This window comes from Rana temporaria, chromosome 9 (genome assembly GCF_905171775.1).
Source record: "Rana temporaria chromosome 9, aRanTem1.1, whole genome shotgun sequence".
NCBI classification, from domain to species: domain Eukaryota; kingdom Metazoa; phylum Chordata; class Amphibia; order Anura; family Ranidae; genus Rana; species Rana temporaria.
In genome coordinates this window covers 124,453,532-124,466,198 of record NC_053497.1, presented here as the reverse complement: position 1 = coordinate 124,466,198, position 12,667 = coordinate 124,453,532, and the positions used below count along the sequence as shown (strand labels likewise).

The 12,667-nt window shown below is 43.6% G+C and overlaps 1 protein-coding gene across 1 annotated transcript in view; it reads left to right on the top strand.

The window, feature by feature from the left end:
- The window catches only part of SETX (senataxin), a 199,136-nt gene that overhangs the window by 115,501 nt on the left and 70,968 nt on the right, over window positions 1-12,667 (top strand). Inside the window, exon 14 of the mRNA XM_040324416.1 lies at window positions 7,262-7,409. Coding sequence (XP_040180350.1) covers window positions 7,262-7,409 — 148 coding nt within the window. The remainder of the gene's footprint in view (window positions 1-7,261; window positions 7,410-12,667) is intronic.

The following is a 12,667-nucleotide window of genomic DNA, read 5'->3' as shown; positions in this document are numbered from 1 at the left end:
GCTTTGAATGCTGCCCGCCCCAGTCTCCGTGACCGCGGGACCCGCAAGCTCTATTTCCGCCGGTGTCCCGCGATCGGGTCGCAGAACAGGGGGATGCCTGTGTACATAAGGCATCGCCCTGTTCTGCCTTGTGACAGTTACTGATCGTCTGCTTCCTGTCATCGGAAGCAGCGATCAGTGATGTGTTACAGTAAGCCACACCCCCTAACAGTTATCACTCCCTAGGACACACTTGACCCCTTCCTGCCCCTTAGTGGTTAACCCCTTCACTGCCATTCACATTTATTCAGTAATCAGTGCATTTTTATAGCACTGATCGCTGTATATTTGTGAATGGTCCCAAAATAGTGTCAAGTGTTCGCCATAATGTCCCAGTCACGAAAAAAATTGACATTCCAAGAAGTTTTCTCTCCACTTTCTGTGGTCTGTCTATCAACTACAGCTTCCTTTTTAGACAGTCTCTTTTGTCCCCCTCCTAAAGGTTCCCACAGGGAACACCCTGCTTCCCATCCCACTGTTTCTAGCGGCGAATTCAGGAGCTCATCATTCAAGCCTTTCCCTTTTTTTTAAGTGCATTCAACTGGACCAGTTAATACTTCATTGGCTTTTCAGCACTTCAGCTGTTCTGTTCACACGTTCATTCTGTTTTACCAGGTGAATGTCCAGGCCTTTTCTGTTTCCAGCTTTAGATGTACGGTCCTTCAAGCTGCCCTGTGGACATGATTTTTAAGCCTCTTCTTCTATTAAGCTGTTGTGTTTTTGTGGGCTGGGTAGTGTTTTTATTGCCGTATTGCCATGGGTGTAGCATAAGGAGTTGCAGGGGGTCACAATCTCAACCCCGCCTCTAGCTTCAGGGGGCACCACCAGCCTCCCTGTCATATTATCATATCCCCCACAAAGTCTAGCTCTGATCTGCCCTAGGGCCCCACAGTACTGGGCTTCTACTCTGCCTTCCACAGTCCACACCCCTCCAGTCTCATTGGCTGGGAAGAAGCTGTGAGGAATTTCCTAAATGGAGAGGAGCATGAGGTGAGAACAGCCCAGGATGGGGAGGAGTCTGCTGGCAACATGGAATGGTAACCATGCTTAGTGAGTTATGAGGAGGAGTGTGCCGTCCTATAGCCACGATTGGACCGATTGTCACTGGTGAGGTAAGACCACAATCAGTGTCTCCTAGTCACCAGCTGGGATTCTCAGTACCCCCCCCACCCGGGGATGTCCACTTACCCCACTTCCCTGACAACTGGGGAAAAGACGCACACCTCCGGGAGGTGACCTACTGACAGAGAAACCTTCAGAAATTGCTAAAACAAATCCCTTACGTCCTCAGGGGGCTCCTGAAGGGCCGCAGGCTCCAGAATTTGTGTCATATGGCTTTGCCCTCCCTGATCGATGTTGAACCCCCCCCCTAAGCCCTCTGACCACCCCCTCTGCCCTGGATTACTATGCCCGGCTGCTGAGCTCCTTTCCCATTACAGCACTCTATACTGTTCCTCTTCTGCAGGGCTGAAATCACATTCCTTTACAACACAGCCAGTTGGCCATAATCTGCTGTTCTGCCCAGAGAATTTCACAGGTCAGAAGGGCAACACAAAAGCCAGAAACAGCCTGTGAAGACTGACAGACTGTGTGTAAAGGAATTTTATTTCAGCCATGTGTAGTGTGTGGGGGAACTGTATACAGTACTGGGGTGGGAAAGTAGCTCTGCCAGTGGTCCCTGTCCTCTGATTCTCCAGCAGTGATGTAATTTTTTAATTTTTTTTTTATTATTATTTTATACATTTTTTCTTTCTCTTCTCGAAAGTTCAAACAAAAATAGTTAGTGATACAATTAACATTTCAATTATCTCTTACTTTAGAATTTTAGCTACTGTTATTCCTCTCATTCTCAAAATTCTACTTTCCTAACTTCCTGACGGTTATTAAACAAAAACCCTATCGTTATGAACTCCCCCCCCCCCCCAAAATAAATATATATAGGTAGATTCACAAAGAGTTAGGCCGGCTTATCAGTAAGCCGACCTAACTCAGAATCTACGCCGACTTAAGTTTAAGCGTATGCTCAAACAGAGATACGCTTAAACCTATCTAAGATACGACGGCTTGCGCCATCCTATCTTAGATTGCAATATTTGGATGGCCGCTAGGTGGCGCTTCCATTGCGGTCGGCGTAGAATATGTAAATGAGGGGATAAGCCGATTCACGAACGTACGCCAGGCCGACGCAGTACTTTTACGCCGTTTACGTAAGAGGCTCTAGTGGAATAGTAATGTCAAGTATGGCCGCCGTTCCCGCCGCAAAATTCGTAATTTTTACGTTGGTTTGCGTAAGTGGTCCGCGAATCGGGATTTACGTTGTTTACATCCACGTCGAAATCAATAGGCCCGTACAACGTACTTAGCCGCAATGCGCACTGGGAAATGTAGGCGCCCGGCACATGCGCAGTAGCCAAAAAACGTCAAAAACGTGAGGTCAAGCCTCATTACCATTAAACACGCCCCCCTCCAACCCATTTGAATTAGGCGCCCTTAAGCCCGCCGCGTTTACACTACGCCGCCCTAAGTAAGGAGGTAAGTGCCTTGAGAATCATGTACTTGCCTCTCTCACTTAAGGCGGCGTAGTGTAAACACGCTAGGCTACGCCGTCTTAAAATTGCGCGCCCGTACCTGAATCTACCCAATATTTCCTCTCGGATATATACACCCCCCCCCCTTAGGTGTTTTGCTCTCTATATGTAATATATGGGGCCCACATCTGTCTGTATTTCTCCTCCTGTTCCCTCATTCCCATGGTCAAGTTTTCCATTTGCTGAATTTCCGTTACTCTGGCCAACCACTGCCTTCTTGTCGGAACAACCGTACTCTTCCAAAGAATTGGAATGCATGCCTTTGCCGCGGTCAGCAAATGTCTAATCAGAGATTTTTTAAACTTTACCATGGAAATCGGGAAATCATTCAGCAGATATGCCGCTGGGTTATCTCCCAGATTCACCTCCGTGATTTCCCTTATTGTATCCGCAACCATTTCCCTTTCATTTTCAGGCATTCCCAGAATATGTGCACCATGATGCCTTCCGCCTCTCCGCATCGCCAACATTGATCTGATACTTCTGGGAATATCTTTTTAAGTGCTACTGGAGTCCTATACCATCTAGTTAAAATGTTATATCCCCCTTCCTGGTATTTGGTGGCTAGCGAGGCCTTATGTGTAAACCTGAAAATTTTATTTTTCTGGGTCTCTGAAAATGTCACCCCTAACTCTTTCCCAGGCTTGGATAAATAGGAAAGTCTGTGGGGCTTCTGATTCTACTAGCAAACTATACATACAGGACAAGCCATGTCTCGTTGGTTTTCCCTTTAAGCATACTTCCTCAAACTCCAATAATCTTCTAGTCGTCCCCCCTTGTGATTTCATTGCTCGGATTGCTGCTTTGAATTGCAATTGTCTTAATGGATCCAGTTCCCTCCTGACTATCTCTTCAATTTCTCCACTAGTCCTCCTTTGATTATTGCTCTCATAATGTATTAGTCTGCCCATTCCCATTCGTCTTAGGCCTAACAGACTTACATTTTAATAACCTATCTCAAACCTCGGATTCCCAAGAACCGGCATCATTGGGCTTAGATATTCAGAAATTTTGGTTTTCCTGAAAATCCTTTTTATCGCTCTTATCGTCGCTTCCACTGTAGGGTGTTTCTTCCCTCTAGGTGGAATATCTACTTCTGCAATCCATGCCATTCCCTCCAAGGGGATATTTGTGATTTTTTTTTGTTCCATGTGGATCCACGGTTTCTCCTTCTGGTGGGCACACCACTCTATTACCCTTGCCATATGAGAGGCATCGTGGTACCTGATAGGGTCTGGGAATCCCACCCCCCCTCTCTTTTTCGGCAGTGTAAGAATATCCCTCCTTATTCTCGCTGGTTTATCTGCCCAGATAAACTTGGCAAATCTAGATCTTGGATCTCTCATAAATCCCATGGGGATCTTTACAGGAAGGGTCTGGAATAGATACAACAGTCTTGGCATCACATTCATTTTTAGAATATTAATTCTTCCAAACCATGTAAAGGTCTCCTTATCCCAACGTTGGAAGTCTACTTTGATCTGTTTTATTAAAGGAACATAGTTCAGTTCAAAAGTCCTATTCAAATTTTTCGGAAATTTTGTACCCAGATAACATACATGGGAACCTGTCCATTTAAAGGGAAAATTTGCCGCTAGTTGATCTGCATCAGTCCATTCACCTCCACCCCCATCGCCTCAGATTTACTATAATTCACCTTGAAATTGGACAGGTCTCCATATTCCCTTATCTCCTTCAATAATGATGGGAGGGATAACTGGCATCGTTATCGAAAACAGTAGATCGTCTGCAAATGCGGCCACCTTGTATTCATCCCCTTGTACCCGTATACCTCTTACATCCGCATTTGCTCGTATCATTCTCAAAAATGGTTCGAGGGTAAGGGTGAAGATAATCGGGGAGAGTGGGCATCCTTGCCTTGTCCCATTCCGTATTGGGAATGGTTCAGACGTCACCTCGGTTATCTTCACCCTTGCCATCGGGCAGGAATATAAGCTTGAGATCCAATTTTGCATCCCTTTCCCTAACCCTATATGTTGTAGTATGGTTCTCAGGAATCCCCAGTCCACCCTGTCGAAGGCTTTCTCGGCATCAGTTGATATTAATACTAACGGGTTTTGTTGGAGTTGGGATAAATAAATAGTGCTTGATACTCTTTGTATATTTTCTTTCCCCTCTCTACCGGGTGTAAACCCTACCTGATCTGGGTGTATTGGGGATGGGATGTACATTATCAGTCTGTTAGCGAGTATTTTCGAGAAGATTTTTAAATCTACGTACAACAGGGATATTGGTCGGTAACTAGAACATAACGTTAGGGTCCTTTCCCTCTTTTGGAATCACTGCTATATGCGCCCCTAATGTCTGCCTTAGCATCGGCTTTCCTTCTCTTAATGAGTTAAAGGCTGCAAGAAATGTTGATGTCAATTTTTCATGAAAAGTTTTATAATATAATAAAGTATATCCATCTGGGCCAGGGGCTTTACCGGTTTCATTGCTTTGATTGTTTCTAAAAACTCCTCCGATGTTATCGGCTTCTCTATAGTACCAACGCTTTCTTCTGGTATCCTGGGCATTCCTGAGGCCGCTATATATTTCTTTACCTGATCTTCTCTACTATGATTTTTTGTTACTGGTTGTTTCTCCAATTGGTAGAGGCTACCATAGTGTTCTCTAAAAGCTTTAGCCATTGATTGAGATGAGTTTACTAGAGTATCCCCTTGGATTTTTATTTTTTGAATATGGCTGTTTGCTCTTGTCTCTCTCAACGCGTTCGCTAGCATCCTACTAGGTTTATTCCCATACTCATAATATGCCCTTCTACATCGGCTTAATTTTGCTTTCGCCTTGTCAATTAATAAGAAATTTAATTTGTCTCGTAGACTAGTTAACCTATGTTCAATATCTGCTCTTTGTGATTTCTTATGTTGGTTTTCTAAGATTCTTATCTCCCCCAACAGGCTGTCCAGCTTCGCGTTAAGAGAGCGCTTTCGATGAGCTAATGAGATGAGGATCCCTCTCAAGTAGCACTTATGTGTTTCCCATCTACATAGATGCGATGTTTCATCTGAGTCATTCATTAAAAAAAAAGTTTCTATTTCCTGGACTATCTTTCTCTCATACTCTGGATCCCTAATACATTTTTTGTTGATCTTCCAATTCCATTCTCTTGGGCCTGCTATCCCCCATTCAATGGAACAGTTTACTGGGGCGTGATCAGATATTGTAAATGAGCCCATTGATGCGTCCCTTAAATTTAACAATATATATTTTGATCTAAAAATATATGGTCAATTCTTGTATACGTTTTTTATGTTTTGCTGAGTAAAAGCTGTAGTCTCTCTCATGGACATGTAAGGTCCTCCAACTATCTATTAACTGTAGCTCTTGAAGGATCTTCCTTGCTCTTCGCAGTTTTATATTAGATATGTAATAAGATCCTTTAGATAAATCCAAGCTAGGCTCTAGGACCAAATTTAAACCCCCTCCCAGGATCAGGGCTCCCTCTTTCTCCTGACTTATCAAGTTTGAGTACTTCTCGAACGCCGATACTGGGTCCTCCTTTGGGAGATATATGTTAACTAGGGTGATCTTTTGCTCATTCATCGTCCCTTTCACCAAGAGAAAATGACCTTCATCATCTGCGAGTACCTTCTCTTCCTTCCATATTATCCCCTTGGCTATCAGAATTGCAACACCATTTGCTTTTGACGTCTGGGAGGCACCATGGTACACTATTGGGAATTTTTGGCTCCTAAACTTTGGAATTTTATCTTTTCTGAAATGCGTTTCTTGCATAAACACAATTTGTAATTTAAGTCTTCCCAATTCCGTTAATATTTTAGTTCTCTTCTGGGATATTTAGTCCCTTTACATTATAAGTGGTGATATTTATTCTATTCATTTTAGCTCTCACTTGTCCCCCGTTCCCCACCCCTCTTCCGTCTGATTAGGTGATATCCGAGTCGACTAAGGCGCACAATGGGGAGGGGCTGAGGGAGAGAGGAAGGCACAACACAGAAGAAGAAAAAAAAACAAAAAACCCTTGTCTCTCGGTTCCGAGTCTCCGAGTAGTCTTACATTCCTCCGTAGTGTCCCTCACCAGTCCCGGTGATGTCTCACTGCTGGAGGAAGAAAGCGCAAAAAAAAAAAAAAGAACCCAATTAAGCGTCTCCGACTTCCCTCCTTTTTAGGAGGAGAGACACTCTTATGGGGGTAAGTGTAAGAGCACCGCGGAGGGGCACGCCTTGGTATCATTCTGGGTGCACCCTCTTAATATTCAACTTAAGATTATTCCCTCCTCCCTCCCACACCCTCCTCTGAGGTTCTCCTCAGAGGAGGGTGTCACAGCTCAACACAAAAAAAAAAACCCTCCCCCCACCCAAAAGAAAAAGGGGGGGAGAGAAGAAGCCCCTTTGGTTAGGGGAACTCTAAAAAAAAAAAAAAAATTCACGGAAATGGGGGGGAACATTTGTCTCTTAAAGTATGGGCAGACTCCTCCTTCACATGTCTCTCTTAACAAGAAACTTGTCCTCCTCCAAAAAGAAAAAAAAAAAAAAATAGAGAAGGAGAAAAAGTGATATGATTTTCATTAACTATTATGCATTATTTTTTTCTTAAATTTATAGACCTTTTCTAAAAACCGTAACAGTGATCTTTTTTCACCTCGACAGAGTAATATTACAGATCAGAACTTCAATGCCAAGAACAAGAGAAACCGAGTACTTGTGTGTGCCCCATCCAACGCTGCCCTGGATGATCTGATGAAGAAGATCATATTGGAGTTTAAGGAAAAATGTCGTGATAAGAAGAATACTCTGGGTAGGCATATCTCGGCTGGCTGTATGTAGTTTTGTAACAGAGCAGATTGGCTTTGAGCACAGCAGTAGTTGCAAATCGACATAGGCCGTCGGCGGTAAAGGAACGTTCTAAATTGATATTATGAATAAGTGGAAAAATGCATCAAAGGCTCCTCATTGCCTCTATAAATAGTCCTCTAGTTATAGTTTATACATCTTTTGCTCATGCTGGGGCGTTTGGTAGAAGGGGCTGCTTTTTGGTTACAATTGGTCATGTACTGTACTGTAGTTTAGTGTCAGAATGCTCCATTATATCATATGTAGGTTAAGCTGGCTATAGACAGGCCATAGTTCATCCGGGTCTGGGCGAATTTCTATCAGTGTGCATCTGTCCCTGATTAACATAAGTTGATCATTAGCTTGACTTCTGTTGAACAGATGCAGTGAAAAACTTTTGTGGATCAGCCGCTGCAGAAATGATCCGTGTATTTTGATAGTGTTGTGTTTCACACTGGGATTACAATGTCCTAGTGATGGGGCTGCCTTCATCCACCTCGTTTGTGTCGATTGAGGGATTTGTTAGTCTTCTTTTATACTAAATACAGACTTTGCTTAACCTGACAAGCACCAACCAGTGATAGCTGCTTGTGCCCCCTTGAACAAGACCAGGACACTGTTGACAAATGATGATGAACAAATATTTTAGGTAAACTAGCTATGACCACCTCTCGGAGAAACAATTGTTTGTTTTTCATTGAGGGACTTCAATACTGTTGGTTATACCGCTGTTGCTACTTTATCTCTGAAGGCTAAAACCTGCTGTCGGCTAATGTCACTCAGCCGGTCCAGGCTCTAAAAAGATCCCAACTTTACAGGCCAATCCGCGGTCTTTGATCGGCCAGGTCTTTGGGGACAGCTGCAGTTGGGATCAGTGTAAAAAGGGGGGGGGGGCTCCTGCGTTATCAGTGACTAAAGCTAGGGGGCGCTGTTGCAAGCACCGGGTAATCTGTCCTCACCAGAAAGAAAAATGTCAATGAATAAGTGATGGTGACTGCGCTGTATAACTAAACTAAACAAATAAAGACAGTGGGCCAGATTCACAGAGGAAATACGCTGGAGTATCTACTGATACTCCCGCGTATTTTCAAATTTGCCGCGTCGTATCTTTATTTGTAATTCACAAAAAAGATACGACGGCTTTTGGCTAAGATTTGACAGGCGTACGGCTACGTACACCTTCGGATCCTAGGTGTAATTTCCCAGCGACCGCTGGGTGGAGTTCGCGTCGTTTTCCAGCGTCGGGTATGCAAATTAGCTGATTACGGCGATCCACGAAGATACGCACGTTCATCGCAATCTCTTACGTCGTCTCTAGTCTGTTTTTCCCGTCGCAAACTTAGGCCTGCTTTTTCATGGCTTATATTTAGAACAGCCATGTTAAAGTATGGCCGTCGTTCCCGCGTTGAATTTCAAATTTTTTTTTTTGCGTAAGACGTCCCGGAATACGAAACGTCGTAACGCACATCGCCAATCAAAAAATACGTCGGGGCGCTGTAATTTCGCGCAAAGCACGTCGGAAAATTTTCACACGGAGCATGCGCAGAACGTTCGGCGCGGGAACGCACCTAATTTAAATGGTACACGCCCCATTTAAATTAGGCGGGCTTGCGCCAGGCAGCTTTACGTTACACCGCCGTAAGTTCACACGCAAGTGCTTGGTGAATCAGGCACTTGCACTGAAAACTTGCGGCGGTGTAACGTAAAGGGGATACGTTACGCCGCCGCAGATATCTGTGAATCTGGCCCAGTGTGACTAGTAGGCCCACTGATCCTGTAGGTAAATGTGTGAACTGCACACTAGAGGCAATAGAAAACTCTTATACAACACAATGTGTAATACATCGGCAAACATCAAATCAAGGTGAACAAAAAGGAAATGTATATATACTGTATTTATCGGCGTATACCGTGCACTTTTTTGCCCTGAAAATCAGGGCAAAATTGTGGGTGCGTGATATACGCCGATACCCGCTTTCCCTCACCGAGTTTTAACACTCGGCATATACCGAGCGCAGTACACTTGTGTATGGTCGGGCAGGCTCTGCACCTCTCGCGCTCACGTCCTGGACGTACAGGACGTCCAGGACATGAGCGCAAGAGTAGCCGAGCCTGCCCGACTATACACGAGTGTACTGCGCTCGGTATATGCCGGCGCAGTGTTAAAACTCGGTGTGGGGATCGAGCGGGGAGGACACCCGAAGCCGCAGAAGGACGCCGGACCCGACGAAGAGGACACTCGAAGCCGCAGATGGACGCTGGACCCCTCGCAAGACACCAAAACTGTAATTACTAAAATGTTTTTTTTACAGGAATGCGGGTCCACTTTAGGGGTGCGCGCTATATGCCGGAGTGCGCAATACCCCGATAAATACGGTGTGTGTGTGTGTATGTGTATATGTGTGTGTGTGTGTATGTGTGTGTGTATGTGTGTGTATATATATATATATATATATATATATATATATATATATATATATATATATATATATATATATATATATATATATATATATATATATATATATATATATACAAGTGATGTCACTCAAAACGTGATAAGAAAGATGACACAGTATATGTGATAAAACAGGTTCTAAAGTGTACAAAAAAGTCTCTAGAAGGTGATTCCCAACACCAGACGTAAGTGTTGAGAGGAGAGATAGCTTTGGTGCAAACACCTCTTGTGGCCCCTAGCTGCTCACCTCACGGCTGTAGCACGGACAGCCAAACAACCTCAGGTATGTATTAGGTAGTTCAAAAGACTTGTTTTGTAGCTGGAGGGCTCAGCACCAGGTATACATATAAAAGAAACCGCAAAGGGATATATGGTGTAATACTGTGAGGACACTCCTGAGTGTAATAAATCACATAGCCATGCACTCACTCAGAGGACATGAATAGTGAGCCTGTCTCCAACGAAAGCCGAGTTCGTAAGTAATCCTGTATGTCTTTTCCTCTTCCTCCTGACTTCCCAATGTTATGAGATGTATCGCTCAGAGGATAATAAAAAAAGAGAAGAGAAGGAGGCACATTGCATAATCCCGCGATAGGAACAAATTTAATGGTAAAAAAAACACAATAAAAACACACATTTGTTGCAGTTCTGCGGTACAAAACATCTACGAGCAGCGAGCTCGTCTTCCTGCCGTCAGAATATGCTCAGTCTAATGCTCCAATCCCTCTGCGTGTCGTCACACCACGTGACTTCATTAGGGGATGACACTAGACAGGAATAGTCATCTTAAATCAGGGGTCTCAAACTCAAATTACCTGAGGGCCACAAGACAAGATTTCATATGCCATGGGGGGCCGCATGCAAACTTTCAAACTTCAAAAACAACAGTACTGGTGTCGGCGAACGCATTATTACCACCAGCACTGGTGTCAGCGAGCGCATTATTACCACCAGCACTGGTGTAAGGCAGGGTTTGACAAATTTGCTTGGAATCTAGGAGCCAGCTAAAAAAGTTAGGAGCCAGAAAACGTACCCCGTCCCGACGGGCTTGCGCGCAGAAGCGAACACATACGCGAGCAGCGCCCGCATATGTAAACAATTTTAAAACCACACATGTGAGGTATCGCCGCGATTGGTAGAGCGAGAGCAATAATTCTAGCCCTAGACCTCCTCTGTAACTTAAAACATGCAACCTGTAGATTTTTTAACGTCACCTATGAAGATTTTAAAGGGTAAAAAAGTTTGTCGGCATTCCACAAGCGGACGCAATTTTGAAGCGTGACATGTTGGGTATGAATTTACTCGGCGTAACATTATCTTTCATAATATTAAAAAAAAAAATGGGGATAACTTTACTGTTTTATTTTTTAATGAAAAAACGTGTAATTTTTTCCCAAAAAAGTGCGCTTCTAAGACCGCTGCGCAAATACGGCGTAACAGAAAGTATTGCAACGATCGCCATTTTATTCTCTAGGGTGTTAGGATAAAAAATATATATAATGTTTGGGGGTTCTAATTAGAGGGAAGAAGATGGCAGTGAAAATAGTGTAAAATGACATTAGAATTGCTGTTTAACTTGTAATGCTTAACTTGTAATACCAACGGCCACCACCAGATGGCGCCAGCTCACATCTGGTGGTAATAACTTGTAATACCAACGGCTCACCACCAGATAGAACCAGCTCACAAAAAAAAAAAAAAAAATATTTTTTTTTTTTTTACTCTTTGCTCCCCCCACTTCCACCCTGCCTGAGGGCCATTTATAACTGGTCTGCGGGCCGGTACTTTGAGACCACTGTCTTAAATAGTCTGCTAACTTGTCTGCTAAATTTGCCCCAAGCGTTGCGGGACTTTTCATGTCGAAATGGGAAGAAGAATCGGTGTTCCTAGAACAGCCAGAGGATCTCGTAGTGTATAAACGATACATTGACAATATTTTCATTCTCTAGAAAGGCGATCGATGTCAACTCTTTTTTTTTTTTAAAACGGAATACCAATTCCAAGAATATCGTTTTGACGTGGCAGATAGAAGAGAAAAGTATTCCATTCGTGGATTTGGAAATCTCTCGTTTAGATGAAAAATATGTCACAAGGACGTTTTTAAAAATTGTTGATCGCAACAGCTATCTCCCAATTAACAGCTGTCATCATAGGAACTGGCTGTTTAACATTCCTAAAGGCCAGATGTTGAGACTTAGGCATAACTGTACTAACATAGAAGAGTTTCAGGTACAGACCAACATGATCGGCAAAAGATTCACACAAAAAGGATATGAGAACTTTATTAAAGAGAAAATAGAGGAAGTAACAAAAATATCAAGGAGCTGTCTCCTGGAAAACAAGAAACCAACCAGCAAACCAGACCTAGTCTTTGTGGTACTAGACTATAATGCTCACTATAGGAAAATAGAAAAAATTATAACCCGCCACTGGCACATTTTGAAATTCGATAGTGGACTCAGACATCCTACCGGATGGGCCTAAATTTATCTATAAGAGAGCCCCCACTCTCCGCGACCAGCTGGTCTAAAGTGTTATTGACCCCCCAAAAAAGCAGTTTACTTTCTTCATGGGTAAGCGCTTTTACCCCTGTAAAAGGTGCTACACCTGCACCCGCACCAAACGACCTAATGAAAAGAAAGTTGCTTTCCAGTCGAATAGTAATGGCACTAAATACGACAATACTGAGGGCGCAGTATATGCCCTTGAGTGTAGCTGCGGCCTGCAGTATATTGGCCGTACCAAAGGGCTTCTAAGAATCCGTA